Source organism: Neovison vison, chromosome 6 (genome assembly GCF_020171115.1).
Source record: "Neovison vison isolate M4711 chromosome 6, ASM_NN_V1, whole genome shotgun sequence".
NCBI classification, from domain to species: domain Eukaryota; kingdom Metazoa; phylum Chordata; class Mammalia; order Carnivora; family Mustelidae; genus Neogale; species Neogale vison.
Window position 1 is genome coordinate 211,703,475 of NC_058096.1, and position 25,443 is coordinate 211,728,917.

Below are 25,443 nucleotides of genomic sequence, written 5' to 3' on the forward strand. Positions count from 1 at the left end.
GAGAATGGGAGAGGGATGGAGAGCTATCCTCTCTTTATTCTTCCCCAGACTCTAACCTGCTTCCTATGTTGAAGAAAATCCACATCAGATAAGTCTCAGTAGGACATTAAGCTCTCCTTCCTGCCATAGAAACAGGAAGTTCAGACATGACTCACTTTCCCATCTTCCCTTGCAGCAAGGGCATGGCCATGTGATACAGGTTCAACGAGTTAGAGGCTGCCAGCTTAGACCAGAAAAGCAAAGAAGCAGATGCCACAGACAGGTGACTCCCTGCTCTGGCGGCCTCCAAGACAGACAACACAGCTGAGAGCACGATGTTCTCAAGGGCCACAGCATGTCTTTTTATTTTTTGGCTGCGATTCTGACTTCGAGGCCATTTTTTCCGTTTCTGTGGCTTGCACAGAAGAAAGAAAGAAAGAAAGAAAAGAAAAAGAAAAAAAAAGAATCCTGAGTGATGGGAAAGAAGAGTTGGGCTTAACGATAGTACTAACGAAAGAGCCTTTTGACATAGTGATAATTAAGCTGGGTTTTGAAGACTGGAGAAGAGTCACCCTTGGAAAGGACCTGGAAAGGAGTACGCCACCCAAAGGAACCATGAGTGTGAGGCTCTGGGGTGGGAAAGCACTTAGTGTGCCCGAAGGGCTGGAAGAAGGTCTGTGTTGCTGGGGATAGGAAGGAACAGAGAGAGATGTGCTAAATGAGGTCGGCTTCCTCAAGGAGCCAGGATTCCAAACCAGATTCCAAGCCACCCTGGCCGCGTTCCAAAGCAAAGACTCCGTCCACGCCTCTCTGTAGCCTTTCCCCTCCCCCACCTGTGGAACTGCTTCTGCGCTGTTGCCCCCGTTGTCATGGTGATGGGCACTCCGTTTCACTCGCTGTTCAGGCCAGGAAGGAGTTGGCCCGTCTTTGGGAGTCCCTGCCCCTCCCCGTGGAGGCGCTGGGGCCAGGCCGAGATAGCAAGCAGGGACAATGCCCGTGTTGGTACCCCCAGCTGAGCACAGCCAGGACACGCGCGTAGGGACTCTAGCATGGCGCGAGGCAGCCAAATCCATCACGCGGAAGGCGCACCACCTGACCGACCGCTGCGGGCAGGAGGCAGTGACCATGTGGCAACCCAAGGACAGCGTGAGGGATCCGCACGTGGCGCGCCACCTCTGCCGCGCTGCCTACATCCTGCCCTGGCGCTTCCGCGTGGAGATGCTCAAGGGTGGCGGCACCTTAGAGAAGCCGCCACCGGGCGAGGGCGTTACGCTGTGGAAGGGCAAGATGAAGCCCCCCGCCTGGCACGCCCGCCTGCCGCTGCCCTTGCACCGCGATGCGCGGGCCCTGCAGACTGCGGAGGTGGTGCACGCGCACGCGCGCGGGGCGCGCCTCACAGCTGCCCGCCTGTGCCGTGCGCAGCACCAGATCAATGGGCAACTGCGGCTGCTGCTTCGGCAGCGGGAGGCTACGGATCGCAGGCTCAGCGAAGTGCGCAAAGGCCTGCTCATTAACCAGCAGAGCGGCAAGCTTCGGGGCTACCGGCCCAAGTCCGAGAAGGTGGGACCATCTCCCCTGCCCTCTCAGAGCCCGAGGCCTCAGCTCCCAAATGCTTGCCCGGGGGGGGGGGGTGTAAGACCCCTCCCCATAGAGAGAACGCCCACCTGCACCCCAGGCCCCAGCTCCCAGAGAGTGAGGGCACAAGAAGATGAGGACGCTCCCAAGAGGAGATGCCTCGATTACGAGTCCAGAGGGTGACCTCCCGAGGGGATGAGATCCTCAGCCCCCTTCCCTCAAAGAGAGTGTCTATTCCAGTCCCCCAGCCCAAGAGAGAAGGTGGGACTCTGAATCAGACTAGATGAAATTCTTCCCAAACAGCAACCACAGCCCCCAGGCCAGATATGAAATCACCCACCCACCCCCAGGCCCAGAAAGTGAGACCCTCCCATGGGCTCAAGACCCTCAATGTCCCAATTCCAGTGAAAACACACCCAAAGTCCCACACTGAGGAGAGTGGGTGATGTCCTCATCCTAACTCATGAAACTCTGCTCAAAATGGTGTTTTGTTCTGTTTTGTTTTTTAAGATTTTTATTTATTTGAGAAAGAGAGAGCAAGCAGGGGGACAGGCAGGGGCAAGCAGACTCTGCACAGAGCATGGAGCCCAATGTGGGGTTCAATCTCAAGATCTTGAGATCACGACCTGACTGAAATCAAGAGTCTGGCACTTAATGGACTGAGCCACCCAAGCATCCCTCCTTAAAATGATTTTTTAAATCCCAAGTCCTCCCCCAAAGCGTCAGAATGTGAGAAACCCTCCTCAGGCTTTTTCTAGGGAGAAGAGACTAGGCTCTGCCTACCGGTTGAAACCCTCGGACTCCAAGCCCCTGCACCTGAGAACTACTAAGTCCCTAGCCAGAGAAAAGAGTGAGAGCCCTAGTCTCAGCCCTGATGAAATCCTCCCCCTAAAGTGAAACTGCAGACCATCATCCCAAAAGTGAGGAACACTCCAACCTCCCTAAGGAGACATCAAAACCCCACACACCAGGTGAGATTCCTACCCCCAGCGCCCAAATCCAGATAGTAAGAACCCAAAAAGGCAACTCCTCATCATTCCTATGATGAGTCCCCTCTACTTCTGGTCAGGGAGAAAGGATAAGACCATGACCAAGGAAAGGGGACCCCCAACCCCAGAGAATGAGAACAACCTCCCCCCAAATCACCTTCATCCCATCTCACTGGACTCCTATCCATAAAAGGGAGAAGCTCCCAGCCCTACTCTCTGAAGTTTAAGACCCACCCCAAGTGAGATCCCCCTTGAAAGAATAAAGCCTTCTCAGATGAGGTCCCCAAAGAGTGAGAACACCCCCAACTCCATTCTCCAAACTTGAAGTTGATGGAGTTAGCAAACCCTCTACTATCCTCAAAGGAGAAATCTCCCTCCAGCCCCCTCTGGAAGATGTGAGAGATTCTTTCCTTGTTTTCTAGGTCCCTGACAAAGCTGACAGTATGCTTAACTGGGAGAAGGAGGAGCTAAATAGCATGAAGAGGAAGATGGAAAAAGATATGGAAAAATCAGAGACCCTGCTCAAGGTTGAGAATACCTAGGACCAAGTTGGGAGGGCTGGAGTTGGATCCGAATGGGTGAACTGCTCTCACCTTGGGGACTGTAGCCATAGCAAACCCTCAATCCACTGCCCTGACACTCATTGTATTTCCACTTTGTGCAATGGGAAAACTGAGGCTCTGAGAGATAGAGTTGGGCCCCAAAATAACAATGAACACCCTTCTGTGTAGTGCCCTGTGCAGTCACTGAGTTAACTTTTTTTTTAAGATTTTATTTATTTATTTGACAGACAGAGATCACAAGTAGGCAGAGAGGCAGGCAGAGAGAAAGGAGGAAGCAGGCTTCCTGCTGAGCAGAGAGCCCAATGTGGGGCTCGATCCCAGGACCCCGGGATCATGACCCGAGCCAGAGGCAGAGGCCTTAAACCACTGAGCCACCCAGGCACCCCCCCCGAGTTAACTTCTTAAAACTCTCCTGTAAAATATGAATTATATAATATAATTGTATAAATGTAATTGTAACATAATGATCCCCTCATTAGAGATAGGGAAAGTGAGGCTCAGAGAGACACAGACTCACCCAAGGCATAGGGCTGGCCAACAGCAGGGCAGTAGCTTCAGCTCAGGCTTCTTTTTGTTTTCCATCTTTACCAAGGTATAACTGACCACTTAAAATTGGATATATTTAACACAACTTGATGATTTGATAAATGTATGCATTGTGAAATAATCACCATAATCAAAGTAATTAACATATTCATCACATCACATAGTTACCTTTATGTTTGTATGGTGAGAACACTTAAGATCCAAACTCTTACTCTGAAAAACAATCTGAGGGTTTTGAAGGGGGTGGGTGGGAGGTTGGGGGAACCAGGTGGTGGGTATTAGAGAGGGCACGGATTGCATGGAGCACTGGGTGTGGTGCAAAACCAATGAATACTGTTATGCTGAAAAGAAATTTTTAAAAAAAGAAAAAAAAAAGATCCAAACTCTCAGCAAATTTCAATTATAAAATACAGTGTTGTTTTCTATAGTCACATTGTTCTATATTAGATCTCCAGAACTTAATCATCTTGCAGAGCTAAAACTTTGCACCCTTGACCAGCATCTCCCCATTTCTCCCTCCCCTGCCCCAGGCCCTAGAAACCACCATTCTATGCTCTGACACTATGAATTTGACTTTTAGATATAAGTCAACTATAACTGAGATCCTTCTGCATTTGACTTATTTCACTTAGCCTAATAATGAACCTCCAGCCTCATTTATGTTGTCACAAATGCAAGCTGTCCTTTTTTAAGGCTGAATAATATTCCGTTGTATATATTTTATTATATACATATTACATTATATATTCTATATCATATACTGTTGTTCTATATTAACATAATACATAATATATAATTATATAATATAATTGTATTTAATTATATTATAATTATATAATATAATTGTATAAATGTAATTGTAACATATATTAGTTATTATCTATTATTAACTTATGTTGTGTTATATATTATATTATATATTAATATATTCTATAACAATATAATATAGGCTTTATACTGTATATTATAACATATCCTATATAAGGTATTCTACATATACTAATATATAGTATACTGTATACTGCAATATAATACCTAATATATAACATGTATAATATATATATTATCTTTAATACATATTAATTATAATTATCTTATATTTTTATATATTATAATATATTATACCCTATATAATATATTATAATTACATAATTTATTATTATAAATTTTACATGGCTTCTACATGATATAAAATATAATTATATTATGTAATGTCTTCATATAATTATTATACAATTATTGCATACTATATCATACTACATATAATATAATTTCTATATATGATATATAATACAATATATTATATAAAATATTACATATTATAATACTATATCATTTTATATCATTATTTTATAATATATTATGATATAAATGTTTTGATTAATACACTAATATTGTAATAATATATTTCACATTTTCTTTATCCACTCAACTGTCAAGAGACACTTAGATTGTTTCCACATCTTAGATATAGTGGAAAATGCTGAAATGAACGTGGAGTACAGCTATCTCTTTGAGACCCTGATCTTCTTTGGATATATACCAGGAAGTGGGAAAACTTCCTTATGATTCAGGTCAGGTCTTGAGCCTAGCTCTTTACACTGTAATATGTGTTCAGTCTTTGTTGGCTCCAGCCAGAGATGGTCTGTCACTACATCCTTCATTCTTGCAATAAGGACTTCTTTATGAGGGCACTAATAGAGGTGAGAGGGCGGCCAAGTTTGATGGAGTCTTTGGAACTGGTTTAAGTTAGCTGGTAACCTGTGTGTGCTTTTGACTCAACTATTTGACAAATATTGATCGAAAATCCTGGTGTCTGGGCTCCATGCTTGGCATTGGGGACAAAGACAGAGCTGGCCTTGCCCTCACAGAATTCACATTATAAGGACATTCAAATAAGAGACAGATCAGGGTAGTGGGTGAGGTTGGGGAGGAAATTAAGGAGCTGGTGCACCACTGTCCGTGGTGCTGAACCCTTCTGGTGCTCACCCCACCAACTCCCCAGGCCACTGTCATATTCCTTTAAATCTGGTGAGTCCTGAAAAATCCTTCAAGAAAGTCCAAAACTGACAAGGGAGAAGACCCTGAGGGTGGACCCTGTAGGGAAGGGTTTGCAAGAGAGAAATGGGAATGGAGAGTTGGGGAAAAAAGAGACATAGATGGAAACTGAGAAGGGCCACTGGAGAGGCCTGATGTACATATTTCTGGAGAAAAATTCTTACAACCCAACAGACCTGTTTCAAAGTCAGATCATGAATGCAAACTGGAATTCAGAAATTTCCCAGTGGTCTCACCATGTGTGTCTAAAAGGTTTCTTGTCCCACTGGGCAAGTTATTTCATACTTTCTTTTTTTTTTTCCAATTTATTTATTTTCAGAAAAACAGTATTCATTATTTTTTCACCACACCCAGTGCTCCGTGCAAGCCGTGCCCTCTAGAATACCCACCACCTGGTACCCCAACCTCCCACCCCCCCCCGCCACTTCAAACCCCTCAGACTGTTTTTCAGAGTCTATAGTCTCTCATGGTTCACCTCCCCTTCCAATTTACCCAAATTCCCTTCTCCTCTCTAACGCCCCTTTCTTTTGCTTCAAACCTCTCTCCAGCTCTCTGTTTTCCTCATTCTCAGTGAATGACCCCAATGCATGGAAGCCAGTAAAGGGAATCTCTCTCATTATTCCCTACCAATGATATAATTCCATCTACGTCTGCATCCACTTTCTCCCCATTCTCCTGCAACACCAATACTTCCATCTTTATTGGATTATTCTCACCAGTGAACAAAAGGGGAATTATTCTCTAATGGGTACAGATCTGTTTGGGATGATGAAAAAAAAGTTCTGGAAATGGATAGTGGCAGTGAACTCTACACTGAACTCTACACTGAACTCTACACTTAATGGTTAAAATGGCAAATTTTGGGGGTGCCTGGGTGGGTCAGTGGGTTAGGCCTCTGCCTTCAGCTCAGGTCATGACCCCAGGGTACTGAGATCGAGCCCCGGATTGGGCTCTCTGCTCAGCGGGGAGCCTGCTTCCTCCTCTCTCTCTGCCTGCCTCTCTGCCTACTTGTGATCTCTCTGTCCAATAAATAAATAAAAATCTTTTTTTAAAAAAAAGGCAAATTTTGTTGTCTCTTTAATCACACACACACACACACACACACACACACAAAAAAAAAACCTCTGGATCCCATGCACCCCTCCAGATAATCTCCACTTCTCTGACGCTCTCATTAGTGCATCTTGTCTACACATGTTGACCCCATCATTTCTTTTGGGCAGGAACTGGATCAGTTTTCCCCACTGCATTCCCCACTCCCTGCTACATTGCCCAGCACATGGGAGGAACTTGATGAATATTTGAATAAATGAATGATCTTTTAAATCTATTTTTTACTCAAATGGATGAACCCCAAAGATATTATATTCAGCAGAAGAAACTAGACATAGGATACACACTGTGATTCCATTTATACGAAGTTCTAGATTTCAAAAGCATTTTCTTGAAGAGCTGAATAGTACATATTTTAGGCTTCGTGCAAAATGCAGTCTCTGTTACAACTGCTCAAATAGGCCAGTGTAGCAAAAACAGCCAGAGAAAACATGCGCAAGAATGAGCATGGCTGTATTCTATTAAAGTTTTAGTTACAAAAAGAGGTAGCCATTCCATAGGCTCTAGTTTATGGACACCTAAAGAACAGGCAAAACAAATCAGCAAGGCAGCTTTACTAAGGGATGAGGGAAGGGACACCAGGGATATTTTTGGGGTGATGGAAATATTCTATATTTTGATGAGGGTGGTATTTATATATGGATATATGTATATTTATATGTGGATAATATATAAATAAATATATATTTTCTGTATTATATATTATGTGTTACAAATACACAATAAATACATATTATATAAATACATAATATATTATGAATACATAATGTATTACAAATACATACCATAAATACATAATAAATATATAATATATAAATACACAATATATAAATATATAATATATATAACTCCCTATATAAATACATAATAAATATATACATTTATATATGGATATATACACACAAAAGACTTGTTTTTTTTTATTTTCAGCACAACAGTATTCATTATTTTTGCACCACACCCAGTGCTCTATGCAATCCATGCCCTCTAGAATACCCACCACCTGGGTTCCCTTATTAATTGCAGTTTGCATTGTTGATCTTTCCTCCATCCTTGTACTTTGACAGTCTGTGTCTTTAAAGTGGCCTCCTTGTTAAGAGCAAATATTTGGGTCTTGCTTGTGCTTCATTCTGGCAATATCTGCCTTTTAGTAGAGTCCTTAGATCATTTATAGGTAATATAATTATTTAATTTGATGTACAGCTGATGTACATCCTGTTATGTTTTTCTATTTTGTCTATTTTTGCTCCTTTCCCATCACTTAATGTGATGATTCATGCCCTCTGTTGAAATTGTTTTCTTAGTCTTTCATTTCATTTCCACCCATGATTGTGTTTTACTTTTTAAAATTGCCATATAACCTTTATTTTCCATTTTATTAAACTGTATGGTAACATTTCCCATATAAATAGTATTTTTGTATTTAAAAAGTTTTTATGCAACATATTTATTAAATATTATATCATTTTCAAGACAATAATTACAATAAATTTCCTTCAATTTATTTTTTTATTTTTTTATTTATTTATTTTCAGAAAAGCAGTATTCATTATTTTTTTTGTTTGTTTTTGTTTTTGTAATTCTTTTTTTTCCAATTTATTTATTTTCAGAAAAACATTATTCATTATTTTTTCACCACACCCAGTGCTCCATGCAAGCCGTGCCCTCTAGAATACCCACCACCTAGTACCCCAACCTCCCACCCCCCTGCCACTTCAAACCCCTCAGATTGTTTTTCAGAGTCCATAGTCTCTCATGGTTCACCTCCCCTTCCAATTTACCCAAATTCCCTTCTCCTCTCTAACGCCCCTTGTCCTCCATGCTATTTGTTATGCTCCACAAATAGGTGAAACCATATGATAATTGACTCTCTCTGCTTGACTTATTTCACTCAGCATAATCTCTTCCAGTCCCATCCATGTTGCTACAAAAGTTGGGTACTCATCCTTTCTGATGGAGGCATAATACTCCATAGTGTATATGGCCCACATCTTCCTTATCCATTCGTCCGTTGAAGGGCATCTTGGTTCTTTCCACAGTTTGGCGACCGTGGCCATTGCTGCTATAAACATTGGGGTCCAGATGGCCCTTCTTTTCACTGCATCTGTATCTTTGGGGTAAATACCCAGGAGTGCAATGGCAGGGTCATAGGGAAGTTCTATTTTTAATTTCTGAAGGAATCTCCACATTGTTCTCCAAAGAGGCTGCACCAACTTGCATTCCCACCAACAGTGTAAGAGGGTTCCCCTTTCTCCACATCCCCTCCAACACATGTTGTTTCCTGTCTTGCTAATTTTGGTCATTCTAACTGGTGTAAGGTGATATCTCGATGTGGTTTTAATTTGAAACTCCCTGAGGGCTAGTGATGATGAACATTTTTTCATGTGTCTGATAACCATTTGTATGTCTTCATTGGAAAAGTGTCTGTTCATATCTTCTGCCCATTTTTTATATGATTACCTGTTTTTGTGTGTTGAGTTTGAGGAGTTCTTTATAGATCCTGGATATCAACCTTTTGTCTGTACTGTCATTTGCAAATATCTTCTCCCATAAAAGACTTGTTTTAACGTGTGGAGATATATATATGATTTATATGGATAAGTATATGGGTATATATGGATCTATATACAAAATACTTGTTTTAATATAACTTTCAAATAATAGCAAGTATCAAAAAAATGCAATATGCTTCATTTTATAATGGCAGAAGTGGGATTTGGATGGGAGTAGGAGTTCAGAAGAGATAGATGTTGGTGAGGGAGATACTCTGAGGACAGCTGAGGGCTCCCAATGCTAATAAGAGCAGAGAAGAGACCCTGAGGCTAGGGGAGGGGATCCACCTTGAAGGGAGCTGAGGAGCAAAGGACTGCTACAGGAAAACTATACATGTAGGTTCAGCCAGTGCCACCTCTCCTCTTTACAGGTGGAACAACTGAAGGGGGGATTGGTTCTTGCAGTGCCCGAGCAAAGCCAGGCACAGAACCCAAAAGAAAATGACACCCAGGACAGGAAAGCTGCCACTGGTCCCTTCAGCTCCTCCCCTTTCCACCCAGGGACATTGAAGGCTTCTGGGCAGGAGAAGGGGTTTGGAGAGTGTCTGAACTTCCATCTGGAAGTCAATTCTTTCTCCCAGTAACAATACCTGGAGAGGGTCAGTTGGAGCTGGAAACATTTTGCAGCCCCAGCAGAGACATTTCTTCCAGCCTCCTCTGGCAACCTCCCCACTCACACTCTGCCTTTTTCTCTGCCGCTCTCTGCTTCCTTTCCCCCAGGCCCTGGCATCCTGCCGTGACACTCTGGCCTTCTGCTGCAAGGAGAGGCTCCAAGCTGTGGACCTAATGAATCAGCCACTGGATAAAGTTCTGGAGCAGGCTGGCCGTCACTCCTGGGTGAACCTCTCCCACATCCCTTCCGTGCGCCCTCAGGGCCAGAAAACACCTCCCCCAGACCCTGTGGGCACCTATACCCCAGGTAAGCCCCCACAGAAAGGAGTCCACTGTTGTAGGTACCCTTGGGTGCCCACTAGGCCTCTGCTTCTCAGCCACTGCCTTCTCTGGGGAATCCCCCTCCTCCTGACCAAGTGAGAAGACTGAGAACCCATATCCATTGAGGCCACGTTCTTTTTTTTTTTTTAATATTTATTTATTTGACAGAGAGATAGAGAGATCACAAGCAGGCAGAGAGGCAGGCAGAGAGAGGGGGAAGCAGACTCCCCGCTGAGCAGAGAGCCCGATTCGGGGCTCAATCCCAGGACCCTGAGATCATGACCCGAGCGAAGGCAGAGGCTTTAACCCACTGAGCCACCCAGGCGCCCCGAGGCCACGTTCTTGATTAGCTCTTGCCTTTGCACAGTCCTGCTTCCCACACACCTGCAGGCGAGCACTCCTTCAGTCAATCTGGGACACTACTTTCGCCAACTCCACAAACAGCCCCTCCCCTGGACTTGCTACAATTCCTTCAGTAAACCCCCTCACCCAGGGCCCAGCACAACCTGAGCATAGAAAGGGGAACTCAGACAACCAGGATGGGGAAAAGGAGGCCTTGGTTCTCCACGCATGACCCCACCCTGCCCGCAGAGTGCGCCACGGCGCTGGACGAAGCTAAGCGACTGCTGATGGAGTCCAAGGACACCTTGCTAGAAATGACAAAGAACGAGGAGGACGTCCAGGAAAAACAAGAAGAGATAAGCAATCGCGTGTGTGCCTCTCTGGCACAGAAGATGCGTGAGACCTTGGAACTGAAGGTAGGAGCGGCGTGTGCTACTCGTAGTTTGTGGCAGGAGACTAGGGTGGACTAGAGCTGACTACAGAGAGAGGGACGCAGGAGCAGAGGAGTCCGGAAGCCAATGTGACCCCTCTGTGCTCCCACCCACCCAGGAAAGAATGAATATGACCTTAGGACTAATGAGGGGAACTATCCATCGATGCATGAAATTCAGCCAGGAAATGTACATCACTCGTGGCCTAATCAAGGTGTGCTAGGGCGCAAGAGTGTGCGGGGGTGGGGCCGGGGCTGCTTGCCTAGCCTGGGCCTCACTGCTCCTACAACCACACTCCGCCAGGGTCCTGTGTCAAAACGTCACCTGGAGACTCGAGAGAAACTGGATAGACCTCTGGTTCGAGTGTACCAGAGACACGTGGGCACCCAACTCCCCGAAGCCTCGCGCCTTGCCCAGGTACCCCCTCGGTGGCCCCTTCCTCGCCTTCCCGGCCTCTCTAGGCGCAGCCCCATCCCGGGTAACACCCCTTCCTCAAGCACATCTGACCCAGGTCTGCAAGTCCTTCAATTCCCATGAAAAGGAGGCCCTCTGGTATCCACACCTGTCTCAAAAAAGTCTTCTCAACCCCTACCCGCCTCACCCCCCTCATGATACGGCCCTCTTTCAGCCTAGCTCCTTCATGCACTCCTTGCCCAGATGCTCTCCCACATCCCAGGTCCGCCCAGCCCCTCACTCTGCAGGTGCATATCCCCCCTCCCCCACAGGCCCGCCGGGTCCCAGGTTCTTTCAGGGGCTTCTGGCGCAAGCGTGTTGCCCCCATTCTCTGCGAGTCCGGCCTCTCCTCCGGTGCTCCTTCCCAGGCGGGGACCTTCCGCAAGCACACGTGGCCCAGGTGTGCTCCTCCCCTTCTGAGGCCCACCCCTTCTTAAAGATGTGCTCCTTTCACACGCACATCTGGCCCAGGCGTGTTAGCCCACCCCCGACTGTGCCGCGCTGCCCTTGCTCCGTCTGGTTTGCCCGTCCCGCAGCATAGTCCCGCCCCTTCCCCAGGGTACTGACAAGCTGCAGCGCCACATCTCGCACGTGGAAAAAAACCTGAAGGAGCTGCTCGCCACGCACAAGAACCTCACCGGGAGCCTCAAATGCAAGAAGATCGGGTATGAAGTGGACTACAATGTAGTGCGCTTGCGCCTCCGCCAGCGGCACCCGCACATGTGCTACGAGCAGGCGCAGCGCCTGGTCAACGACTGGGACCCGCGCACGCCGCCCCGCGCGGAGCGGGACGCTGCCTCCAAGTGACAGACTCGCCCCCTGCCGCAGCCTTCCGGCCCAGTTCTGGGTGGACCTGAGGAGCTGAGACTTACAGCTCAATGGCCCTCCCCCTACCCTCCCTCAAAACATCCTCTAGCAGAATTATAATAAAAATGACAATAATTACCATTTATTAGGCACCTACTGTACATCAATCACTTACCCTACAACACCTTATGGGCAGTGTATCCTGGGAGTTAACAGGCTGGATCTGGGCGCCAGATTTCTGGGGTTCAAATCCCAGCTCCCCAATTTCAACTGTGTAGCCTTGGGCAAGTCACTGTCCTCTCTGCCCTCAGTGTCTTCACCGGTAAAATGGAAAGAATTACAGCATCCACCTCAAAGTCTTGTCATAAGAATACCGAGTAAGACTTGAAGAATGGTGACTGCCCAATGTTACACAGCTACTAAACAGAAGAGCTAAAATTTTAATCCCTGCATCTAAAGCCTGCACTCCCAGCAAAATCTAAACTCCCCTCTTAGATGAATGCAGGCTCCCTACCCATTGGCTGTCATTTATTAACATTACACACGCACTGGTGCACACACACCCAGTTATAGAACACAACTACCACAATGAGAACTGTATTTGCAAAGGTGTAGGCAGGATAGAGAAAGACCTCAATGGATAGCACTACCAAGGTGTTGGTAATTGTGGAGAGCCACCGTTGCCACCCCTAAATCTGAAGAAACAAGGCAGTCAAAAACAACCAGGCTTGCAGTGCTACCATGTGGATGTTGAGGGAATAAATGTCCCTGCCCACCTCTTCCCATTGGCCAGTGTTCCCTACTTTTTTTTTTTTAAGATTTTATTTATTTGACAGAGAGGGACAGTGAGAGCAGGAAACCAAGCAGGGGGAGAGGCAGGCAGAGGGAGAAGTAGGCTTCCCACTGAGCAGGGAGCCCAGTGTGAGGCTAGATCCCAGGACCCTGGGATCGCGACCAGAGCCAGAGGCAGACTTAATGACTGAGCCATCCAGGCGCCCTTTCCTTATTGGTTGGAGCGGAAGAGAAAGGGCATCCCAGGGTGCAATCCATACATCCTTTGGGGCACAGAGCTGCCACCACCCTGTTGACTTTTTTAATTTTTTTTCCAATTTATTTATTTTCAGAAAAACAGTATTCATTATTTTTTCACCACACCCAGTGCTCCATGCAAGCCGTGCCCTCTATAATACCCACCACCTGGTACCCCAACCTCCCACCCCCCCCGCCACTTCAAACCCCTCAGATTGTTTTTCAGAGTCCATAGTCTCTCATGGTTCACCTCCCCTTCCAATTTACCCAAATTCCCTTCTCCTCTCTAACGCCCCTTGTCCTCCATGCTATTGGTTATGCTCCACAAATAAGTGAAACCATATGATAATTGACTCTCTCTGCTTGACTTATTTCACTCAGCATAATCTCTTCCAGTCCCGTCCATGTTGCTACAAAAGTTGGGTATTCATCCTTTCTGATGGAGGCATAATACTCCATAGTGTATATGGACCACATCTTCCTTATCCATTCATCCGTTGAAGGGCATCTTGGTTCTTTCCATGTTTGGCGACCGTGACCATTGCTGCTATAAACATTGGGGTACAGATGGCCCTTCTTTTCACGACATCTGTGTCTTTGGGGTAAATACCCAGGAGTGCAATTGCAGGGTCATAGGGTTGATATCCAGGATCTATAATGAACTCCTCAAACTCAACACACACGAAACAGGCAAACACATCAAAAAATGGGCAAAAGATATGAACAGACACTTCTCCAATCAAGACATACAAATGGCTATCAGACACATGGAAAAATGTTCATCATCACTAGCCCTCAGGGAGATTCAAATTAAAACCACATTGAGATATCACCTTACACCAGTTAGAATGGCCAAAATTAACAAAACAGGAAACAACATGTGTTGGAGAGGATGTGGAGAAAGGGGAACCCTCTTACACTGTTGGTGGGAATGCAGGTTGGTGCAGCCTCTTTGGAGAACAGTGTGGAGATTCCTCAAGAAATTAAAAATAGAGCTTCCCTATAATGAACTCCTCAAACTCAACATCCTGTTGACTTTTGAGCCTCTTGCAGATCCTTCCTGAGACTGGAAATTGTCCCTTTCCCTGCATCATTGTCCATCCATCAAGTCCCAAAACTTTGCATAGGAATGCAAGTACTCCTTTTGCACACAATGCCTCCTTACACCCTCGGTTGCAATCTGCCACCCTCATCCTTGATGACACAGCCCCAGCTTGTCACCTTTTCTCACCCAGTATTCCCCAACAGTGATTGCATAATCCCCTCTGTTGCCTCTGAGATTTCAGATCTGAGGTTCTCTGAACTAAGATTTCAACTGCTGCCCCAGGTCACAACACAGGCATCTTCTAAGACCCTCAGTGACACCATAAGGTGGGTGTCATCTTCCCATGGTATTAAGGAGTGCACTTAATGATAAGCACTGGGTGTTGTATGTAAATGACAAATCACTAAATTCTCCTCCTGAAACCAATATTACACTATATGTTAACTAAAATTCAAATTAAACTTGAAACAAAAAAATAAAATTGTAAAATAAAATAAAATGGGAATGAAATACATTATCCCTTTAAGAAAGAAAGAAAGAAAGAAAAGGAACTGAAACAGTTTTCAGCCAAAAGAGTTTTGATGAAAAGAGTTTCTCAACCAGAAGCAATTCTGCCCCCAGCCAGGGGATATTTGGTGAACTCTGGAGGCATTATGGGTTATCACAACTGAGGATAGGGGTTAGGCGGTGCTGCTAAGTGTCCTGCAGTGCCCAGGGCAGACTCCCCTATAACAAACTCGGCTGAAAATAGTCAATTGTGTCAAGGACTGGACTAAACTAAGTGCTTCTCAGAATCATCTTCAAAGTCAAAAAAAACTTCCAACTTTCAACAGCTTTATGTTCAACAAATAAAAATTGCATATGCTCAACAAGTACTATTTAATGTTTGATACACATATACACGGTGAAATGGTGAAATGATCATCACGATCAATCTAACATATCCATCACCCCACACTTAATTACCAATTTTCTTCTTTTTGTGTGTGTGTGGTGAGAACACTTAAGATATACCCTCTTTGAAAATTTCCAGTATACAATACAATGTTGATAACTATAGCTGCCATACTGTGCAATAGATATCCAGAATTTACTCATCTTGCATAACTAAAAGCTTGCATCCTTTGATCAACATCTTCTCCATGTCCCGCCTCCCAGTACCTGGCAACTACCATTCTACTCTCTGCTTCTATGAGTTTGTGAAGTCAAATACTCTTGAGCAAATTGTGGGAGGAAATACAAGATGTTGAGAGTGGTTATTTCAATCCATCCTTCTTTCCATGGAGGGTGAAAGTCTCTCCAAAGTCTCATCATAAATACTTCTACCTCAAACTCTAGGACCTCTGGATGATCCACAGTTTTCTCCATTAGGTCTATATATAGTGGTTCACGGTCTTGTGGTCAGCAAACCAAAGAGTAAATTATCTGCCCCATACACATGAAATAAACAGTGATGGAATTCAAACAAGAGAGTGGGGAATTAAAACCCCCATTACTAAATGGGGAGAAAAGTTGACATGGAGCAGCAACCAATGGTCGTTAGCAAATGACAAACAAGTTCTTCTGTACAAAATATTAAAGAACTCTTTCTCTAAATGGCCAAAATTAACAAGACAGGAAACAACATGTGTTGGAGAGGATGTGGAGAAAGGGGAACCCTCTTCCACTGTTGGTGGGAATGCAAGTTGGTGCAGCCTCTTTGGAGAACAGTATGGAGATTCCTCAAGAAATTAAAAATAGAACTTCCCTATGACCCTGCAATTGCACTCCTGGGTATTTACCCCAAGGATACAGATGTCGTGAAAAGAAGGGCCATCTGTACCCCAATGTTTATAGCAGCAATGGCCATGGTCACCAAACTGTGGAAAGAACAAACACACCCTTCAAAGGACGAATGGATAAGGAAGATGTGGTCCATATACACTATGGAGTATTATGTCTCCATCAGAAAGGATGAATATCCAACTTTTGTAGCAACATGGACGGGACTGGAAGAGATTATGCTGAGTGAAATAAGTCAAGCAGAGAGAGTCAATTATCATATGGTTTCACTTATTTGTGGAGCATAACAAATAGCATGGAGGACAAGGGGAGTTAGAGAAGAGAAGGGAGTTGGGGGAAATTGGAAGGGGAGGTGAACATGAGAGACTATGGACTCTGAAAAACAATCTGAGGGGTTTGAAGTGGCGGGGGGGTGGGAGGTTGGGGTACCAGGTGGTGGGTATTATAGAGGGCACGGCTTGCATGGAGCACTGGGTGTGGTGAAAAAAAATAATGAATAATGTTTTTCTGAAAATAAATAAATTTTAAAAAATAAAAATAAATTAAAAAAATAATGAATACTGTTAGGCTGAAAATTTAAAAAAAAGAAGAACTCTTTCTCTGGGAATAGAGAAATCTATTCTAGAATGAAATCTTCCTTTCATTCAAGAAGAATTTGGGATGTTGCTTAAGGGCGCATACTTAAACTTTTAGATAAATCAGGCTTGGAGATCTAATACACAGTACAGTAATGACACAAAACAAAACTATATTATAAACATCAAACTTGCTAAGAGAATAAATCTTCACTGTTCTCTCCACTAGAAGAAATGATAACTTTGTGATGTGTTGATGATTAGCCAATCATGTTGCAACATAAATATATCAAATCAATATGTTGTACCCCTTAAGTTTACACAAGTTATATGTCTATTTTATTTCAATTTTTAATGGTGAAAAATAAAAACTCAGGAATAAATTTGAGAGCTGAGAATTTTTTTAACTACAAGAGAGTCTCACCTGCAAAGAACCAACTCTCAGAACTAATATTTGATATATATTTAAAAACCAATCCCACAGAGGTATGGTTATTTTGTTCAGTATTCTAATTGGTGGAGGGAAATAATGGTTCTTTGGTGTAGGGGTCGGTGTGGGGTCAGTGATGCAAAAATTTCAGCAGTACACAGTTTTCTTTTAAGGAGTCAGCAACATAGGGTTTTATTAGTTATCTGTTGTTATATAACAAATTACCCCAAAACTCAGTGGCTTGAAATAACATTATCCCACAGTCTTTTGTCATAGGGTCTCTCACATAACTGAAGGCGCGATGTAGCTGGGGCTCTGGTATCCAGAAAACTCTTCTGGCGGAGGCTCTGCTTCCAGGTTTACTCATCAGGTTATGGCAAGATTCAGTTCCTCACAGGTTGTTGGCCATATGGGCCTTTCCAACATGGCAACTCACATCATCGGAGTGCGAAAAAGAAGGCAAATGAAACAAGTCAGAGACAACACAATCAGTCTTTTTGTAACCTGATCTCAGAAGTGACATCTGATCACTGTCACCATATTCTACTCATTAAAAGCAAGTCTCTAGGTCCAGCCCACACTGAAGGTGAGCAGGCGACACAAGGAAATGAATATCAGGAAGTGGGGACTCTTGCCAGCATGTCAGAAGCTGCATACCACAGGGCCCAATATTCAATCCATTTGAGGATTTTTAAGCAAAACTATGGAACAGTTTAGGGAAAGACAAGGTTTACTTTTGGGGTGGTTTTCTCAGGATACAAGGCATTTTTGTATGTTGTGCATAATGTAGCCATGATGGAAATTTAGATAAGCTAAGGCTAGATTGAAAATTCTGCTTTCCCACTTCGCTCTTTTCTTTTGGAGAAATTTCTTTGTCCACTGTCTGTCATGATTTCTTGTTTGGCCTCTTGTTTTGCCTCGGGGTCTTTCTTGTTCCTTTTTCTCCAAAAATACATTTTAGGTGGTCATAAGACATGGAACCTTGAGGAAGGAGGGTGCCTATCTCAAAGTTTGCTTCCTGCCAGTATCAATTTAGAGCCAGAGATGTTTTGGGGGTTTGAACAATCATAGGCTTTTTGACAGAAACCATACTTGTAATTTTTTCAATAATGGGCTTTTTTCAAAAAGTTAGTAGACTTTCTGTCTATTGATTTCTGGTCAGTTCCATCTGTGATAAATAACTGTAGCCAACAAGTTCATCCACATATACTTAATATGCCTAAAAATTCTAGATGGCTTCTCCCTCTTTCTTTCTCTCTCTCTCTCTCTCTCTCTCATCAAACTCTCCTTCAGCAGAGCTTTCTCTCTTACATCCCTGATGTTGGCAACAACCACCACCACTTAGCTCGAAAACATTTTATCACCCCAAAATGAAACCTATACCCATTAAGCAATCACTCCCCATCCCCCTTCCCCAGCCCCTGGCAACCAGTAACCTACTTTCAGTCTGTATGGATTTGTCTATTCTGGACATTTCATGTAAAAGAAATCATACAGAGTGAGACCCACTATGTCTAGCTTCTTTCACTCAGCATGTTTTCTCCTCTTTCTGCTTGCATATTGACTGACCATTCTGAGTCTGCTTTCTTTTTTAAGATTTTATTTTAATTCCAGTTTGTTAATGTACAGCATAATCGTAGTTTCAGGTATACAACGTAGTGATTCAACATTTGCATGCAACACTTGGGGTTCATTACTGGTGTACTCCTTAATCCCCATCCCCTATTTAGGCCATCCCCACACCCTGCCCTCTGATGACCATCAGGTTGTTCTTTAGAGTTAAGGGTTTGTTTATTGGTTTGCCTCTCTATTTCCCTCTTTGTTCCTATGGGTTTTTTTAATTTTTATTTTTTTTATTTCTTTTCAGTGTTCCAGAATTCACTGTTTATGCACCATACACAGTGCTCCATGTAGTACAGTGCTCCATGTAATACCCACCACCAAGCTCACCCAACCCCCTTCCCCTCCAAAACCCTCAGTTTGTTTCTCAAAGTCCACAGTCTCTCATGGTTTGTCTCCCCCTCCAATTTCCCCCAACTCACTTCTCTCCATCTCCCCATATCCTCTATGTTATTCCTTGTGCTCCACAAGTAAGCAAAACCATATGATAATTGACTCTCTATGCTTGACTTATTTCACTCAGCATAATCTCTTCCAGTCCCATCCATGTTGATAAAAAAAGTTGGGTATTCATCCTTTCTTTTTTTTTCCAATTTATTTATTTTTAGAAAAACAGTATTCATTATTTTTTCACCACACCCAGTGCTCCATGCAAGCCGTGCCCGCTATAATACCCACCACCTGGTACCCCAACCTCCCACACCCCCGCCACTTCAAACCCCTCAGATTGTTTTTCAGAGTCCATAGTCTCTCGTGGTTCATCTCCCTATCCAATTTACCCCAACTCCCTTCTCCTCTCTAACACCCCTTGTCCTCCATGCTATTTGTTATGCTCCACAAATAAGTGAAACCATATGATAATTGACTCTCTCTGCTTGACTTATTTCACTCAGCATAATCTCTTCCAGTCCCGTCCATGTTGCTACAAAAGTTGGGTATTCATCCTTTCTGATAAAGGCACAATACTCCATAGTATATATGGACCATATTTTCTTTATCCATTTGTCTGTTGAAGGGCATCTTGGTTCTTTCCACAGTTTGGTGACTGTGGCCATTGCTGCTATGAACATTGGGGTACAGATGGCCCTTCTTTTCACTACATCTGTATCTTTGTGTTAAATACCCAGCAGTGCAATGTCAGGGTCATAGGGAAGCTCTATTTTTAATTTCTTGAGGAATCTCCACACTGTTTTCCAAAGAGGCTGCACCAACATGCATTCCCACCAATAGTGTAAGAGGGTTCCCCTTTCTTCACATCCCCTCCAATGCAAGTTGTTTCCTGTCTTGTTAATTTTGGCTATTCTAACTGGTGTAAGGTGGTATCTCAATGTGGTTTTGATTTTAATCTCCCTGATGGCTAGTGATGATGAACATTTTTTCATGTGTCTGTCAGCCATTTGTATGTCTTCTTTGGGGAAGTGTCTGTTCATGTCTGCTTTTTTTTTTAATAGGACTGTGCTGACAACAGCAAGAAGCAGTCAACACATTCCAACACTCTGAATTATTTTAACCATTTCCTCTAGAGCTACAGGCTCTGCCCCCATTGTAATTTACAGCCTTATCAAGTTTAATCATAGCAAAACATGAGTTACCAGCTTTCCCGCACGTACCCATGTGTCCTCACCACTTCTTGCTAAGCCAGATTTTCTCATTTGTGGCACTGTTGACATTTGGGTCCAGATCATTCTGTGCATTATGGGGCTGCCCTGTGTATTATAGGATATGTAGCACCATCCTTGCCTCAGTAGATGCCAGTAACATCTCCCTCCAGCTCAAGACAACCTAAAATGTTTCCAAACTTTACCAAATATCTTGGGGGGAAGGAGTAGAATTGCAGAGTTGCCCCTGATTGAAAATCACTACACTAAACCAATGTCATGTATTTGCAGTTCTGATACCAAATTTGCGGTCTCCTGTGTTTGTTATGATATAGATGTGATTTTTAAACCACATAAGCCCAGTAAAACGGAGTAGCAAAGTAAAATTCCACGTAAACAGTCCAAGACCAAAGTAAGGATGTAAGCTTCATGATTTTCTTGCTCTAGCCTTCACCTTGTGTTCCACCTTTGCCCCTCCCCACACCTGTGGCTGGCAGGAAAAGAAGAAGAAGGAGAAAGAGGGGGAGAGAGAGGGGAGGGGGAGGAATAAGAAGAGGAAGGAAAGGGCATGCTTATCCCCTTTAAGGGCATAACCTGAAAATTGTGAATACAAATTCTGTTCATTCAAAGTGGCCACGATTTAATCATGGCCACACTTAGCTGCAAAGGGGCCTTGGAGATGTGGTCTTTTCCTGGTGATTGTATAGCTAGCTCAGGTTTATATTACTCTGCAGTCAGGGGGAGTATGAATTTAGGAGGAAACTTGAAGTTTTTGTGACATTCTGCAGCCATCAACAAAGGCTTACTTGAGGCTGAAGCTCTTGAGGGATTGCTTGAAAGATGGAATAAAGAGTTGGATGATCAGAATAACCACGGGTGCGATAGGGGCAAGCATCTCAGTTCTCACAAAGTTATTAGTCCTTGGAATTCTGTGGACCATGGTGAAGAACTTTCTTGAACCCAGATGGAGATGAAAGGAAAAGGGGCCAATCATTTCATTTTATAAGTGGAGAGGCTGAGACCCAGAAAGGAGGAGCAATTCAATTTGGGTCTCAAACTGAGCTTGTAGCAGGTTAGGATAGATTTGAGGTCCCCCAATTCCCTCTCTCAGAGCCCCATTCATTCTGTAAAGCTGTGGTCTGAATAATTAAACCATGAGGTTGTGGCTTTGACATGTATAAAGCAGGACACCCTTAGATCCTTGAGAAGGAAAATGTGAGCTGAGGCTTGGTTGCAAAATCCAGAGAGGCTAGGTATGGCTATAGAATCATATTTTGGCTAATGAAATGTAAGTAGAAATGTTATGTGCAATATCCCTCATTCCTTTAAAGGAGAGGAAGATGTTCTCTCCTTTCCCTTTCCTCTTTCCTGCAAACTGGAATGTAAGATGTGATGATGGGAGCTGGAGCAGCCATTTGGGGCCACAAGATGAAGCTGCATATTGATAGAAGCCTAACAGCAAAACAGAGTGAGTTTAGTTCCCTGGTTGTTGAGTTTGTTTCCACTCTGAACCATCTACTTCTGTTTTTACCTGAAAGGAAAAAATGACTTTTTATTTCTTAAGCAAGTAGTAACATCCACATGCTTTACCAAATAATATATTATTTAAAAATATATTATTTATTTTGGTTCCTACTTTGTGCTGGAATGAGAGGTGCAGGGCCCCCTATGTCTCTTTCTTCCAGAGACATAACCATCCACCACTGAACAGCTATCTTCTCCCACCTTCCCCAGTTCATCACCTGATTTGCTTACCAACTCCACCCTTAACATGTCCCTGCCAATCATCCTATTTCTATACGGTGAGAACTGCATGGATCTTAATGATCCCTGTTTTCTGGGGTAAGCTCTGAGTGTCAGGTAGCTTGGAAATAGCAGACCCATCTTGCTCTGAGAAGACACTGAATAATTCTCCAGCCTTACCCTTCTTCCTTGTATGCTGCAAAAAGTAGTAAAGAATATGGACGCTGGAGTCAGATATCAGTTCAAACCCTGGAGCAGCCACGTATTCTCTAAGAAACCTTAGCCAACGTATTTAACTTCTCCATGCCCATTCCCCTAACATATAAAACTGGTCAGAATAACAGTTCTCACAGTTCTCACTTCACGGGGCTATGAGAATTCAATAAGATGATACATTTAAAGTGCTTAGAAGAGTGCCTGGTACACAGTGAACATTCCATAAAATAAGACAATTTTGACCTGAGTAATTAGAAACGTTATAAAGGAGAGGCGTGGGGCACCTGGGTGGCTCTGTCAGTTAAGTATCTGAATCTTGATTTTGGCTCAGGTATGATCTCAGGTTTGTGAGCTCGAACCCCATATCAGGCACCACACTGAGCGTGCAGACTGCTTGGGATTGTCTCCCTCCCTCTCCCTCTACCCCTCCCCACCCACTCATGCTCTCTCTCTCTCTCTTAAAAGAGAGAGAGAGAGAGAGAGAGGAGCAAGGTGTAATTCATGCATAAAACTAAGGAGATCTTATCTACAAGAGAGAAGGCAGGTCAGGACAGACGGCCCTGAAGAAGCTGACATTAAAGCTACCACCTGAAATATGAACAAGAATCAATCAGGTTTTTTCTTAATTTCTTTTCAGTGTACCATAATTCATTGTTTATGCACACACCCAATGCTCCATGCAATACGTGCCTTCCACAATACCCACCACCAGGCTTACCCAACCTCCCACCCCTGCCCCTTCAAAACCCTCAGACTGTTTTTCAGAGTCCATAGTCTCTCATGGTTCCTCTCCCTCTCCAATTTCCAATCAGGTTTTATAAAGGATCCTGGGAAAGAATGTTTCAGAAAAAATGAACAGTCTGGGCAAAGGTCCTGGGGCAACAAAGTATATAAAATAACAAGTGTTGGCAAGGGTGTCGAGAAACAGGGACCCTTGTGTATTATTAATGATAACATAATATGCTGCAGCCACTATGTAGAACAGTATAGAGGTTCCTCAAAAAATAAAAATACAACTGCCCTATAATCCAGCAATTCCACTTCTGAGTATTTATCTGAAGAAAATGAAAACAGTAACTCTTTAAAAAAGATACTTGCGCCCCTACATTCATTGCAACACTATCTACAATAGCCAAGATACAAAGGCAACCTAAGCGTCCATTGGTAGAGGAGCAGATAAAGAAAATGAAGAAAATGCGGTATCACATACACACAATGGAATATTACTCAGCCATAAAAAAGAATGCAATTTTGCTATTTGTGACATTATGTATGAATCTAGAGGGTATTATCCTAAGGGAAATGAAACAGACAGAGAAAGACAAGCACTGTATGATTTCACTTATGTGTGGAATCTAAAAACAAAACAAATGAACAAACAAAACAAAATAGAAATAGACTCATAAATGCAGATAACAAACTGGTGATTGCCAGTGGGGAAAGGGATGAGGAAGGTGGGTGAAACAGGTGAATAGGATTAAGATAAGCAAGTCCCAAGGATATAGGGAAGATAGGGGAAATAGTCAATAATATTGTAATAACTGTGTAGTGACAGATGGTAACCAAACCTATCATAGTGATTATTTTGTAATATATAAAAATATCAAATCACTACGTGCTACACCTGGAATTAATATCATATTGCATATCAAAAAAATTAGATTTCAAGACAAGTTTACCAACAAGGATCTGACATTTTATGAGAGAGAGAGAGAGAGAAAATAAAGGATGGAGGGAAGGTGGGAGAGAGAGAGGAAGTAATAAAACAGTGCATTTGGAAAGCTCAAAAATATTTTTAGACAGTGGTGGATGAGGCTGGAGAGGTGGCCAGGGACCCAGTGTGGCAGATCAGATTCTGATTTGTATGTGGTTCAGATGCTTCCTCCCTTGTACAAATTTAGTGTAGGACCCCCCTCTTCTGCATATGCCTTATTGTTTTCCTCACATGGTCTCTGTTAAAAAGTTCCTTTCTTCCATTAAAGAGGGCAGGTGTGGTGATGAGCACTGGGTGTTATACACAACTAATGAATCATTGAACACTACATCAAAAACTAATGATGTATTATATGTTGGCTAATTGAATATAATTAAATATATATATATAATAAAATAAAAAGGAATGTCACTAGTGGCTAAAATCAGCAACACAAGAAACAATAGGTATTGGTGAGGATGCAGAGAAAGGGGAATCCTCTTACACTATTGGTGGGAATGCAAGCTGGTACAGCCACTCTGGAAAACAGTACAGAGGTTCCTCAAAAAGTTAAAAATAGAACTACCCTATGACCCAGCAATTGTACTACTAGGTATTTATCCAAAGGATACGAAAATACAGATTCAAAAGGATACATGCACCCTGATTTTACAGCAGCAATATCAACAATAGCCAAAATATGGAGAAAACCCAAATGTCCATCGACTGATGAATGGATAAAGAAGATGGGATATATGTGTATATATATATATATATATACACACACACACACATATATATAACACACATATATAATCATACATATATATGGTATATATAACACTATATATGTGTTATGTACATGTATATATTCATTGTGTCTATGTATATGTATGTGTGTTTGCATATACACACACACACACACACAATGAAATATTACCCAGTCATCAAAAAGAAAGAAATCTTTCCATTTGCAAGGATCTGAATGGAACTAGACGATATTATGCTAAGTGAAATAAATGAGTCAGAGAAAGACAAATACCATATGATCTCATTCATATGTGGAATTTAAGAAAGAAACATATGAACATATGGGAAGGGGAAAAGAAAAAAAAAGGAGAAAAGGAAACAACCATAAGAAACTCTTAATAATAGAAAACAAACTGAGGCTTACTGGAGAGGAGGCGGGTGGGGGATAAGCTAAATGGGTGCTGGGTATTAGGAGGGCACTTGTTATGATGACCAGTGGGTGTTGTATGTATGTTTGCACTGACAAAAAATTCAGCAATCTATCATTATACTTGAGGGCTCAAGTACTGTCCAGATCAGCAGTCTTGAGTACCCAATCTTTATCAACAGACATCTAAAGAG

General features: G+C 43.1%; 1 protein-coding gene across 1 annotated transcript; it reads left to right on the forward strand.

The window, feature by feature from the left end:
* The first annotated feature begins 969 nt into the window (after positions 1-969).
* CCDC105 (coiled-coil domain containing 105) lies at positions 970-12,341 on the forward strand. Its single transcript, XM_044255336.1, has 7 exons — positions 970-1,539; positions 2,966-3,070; positions 10,096-10,294; positions 10,900-11,066; positions 11,200-11,295; positions 11,385-11,498; positions 12,093-12,341. Exons 1-7 carry the CDS (start codon positions 970-972, stop codon positions 12,339-12,341), a joined length of 1,500 nt encoding a protein of 499 aa, XP_044111271.1.
* Positions 12,342-25,443: the final 13,102 nt, after the last annotated feature.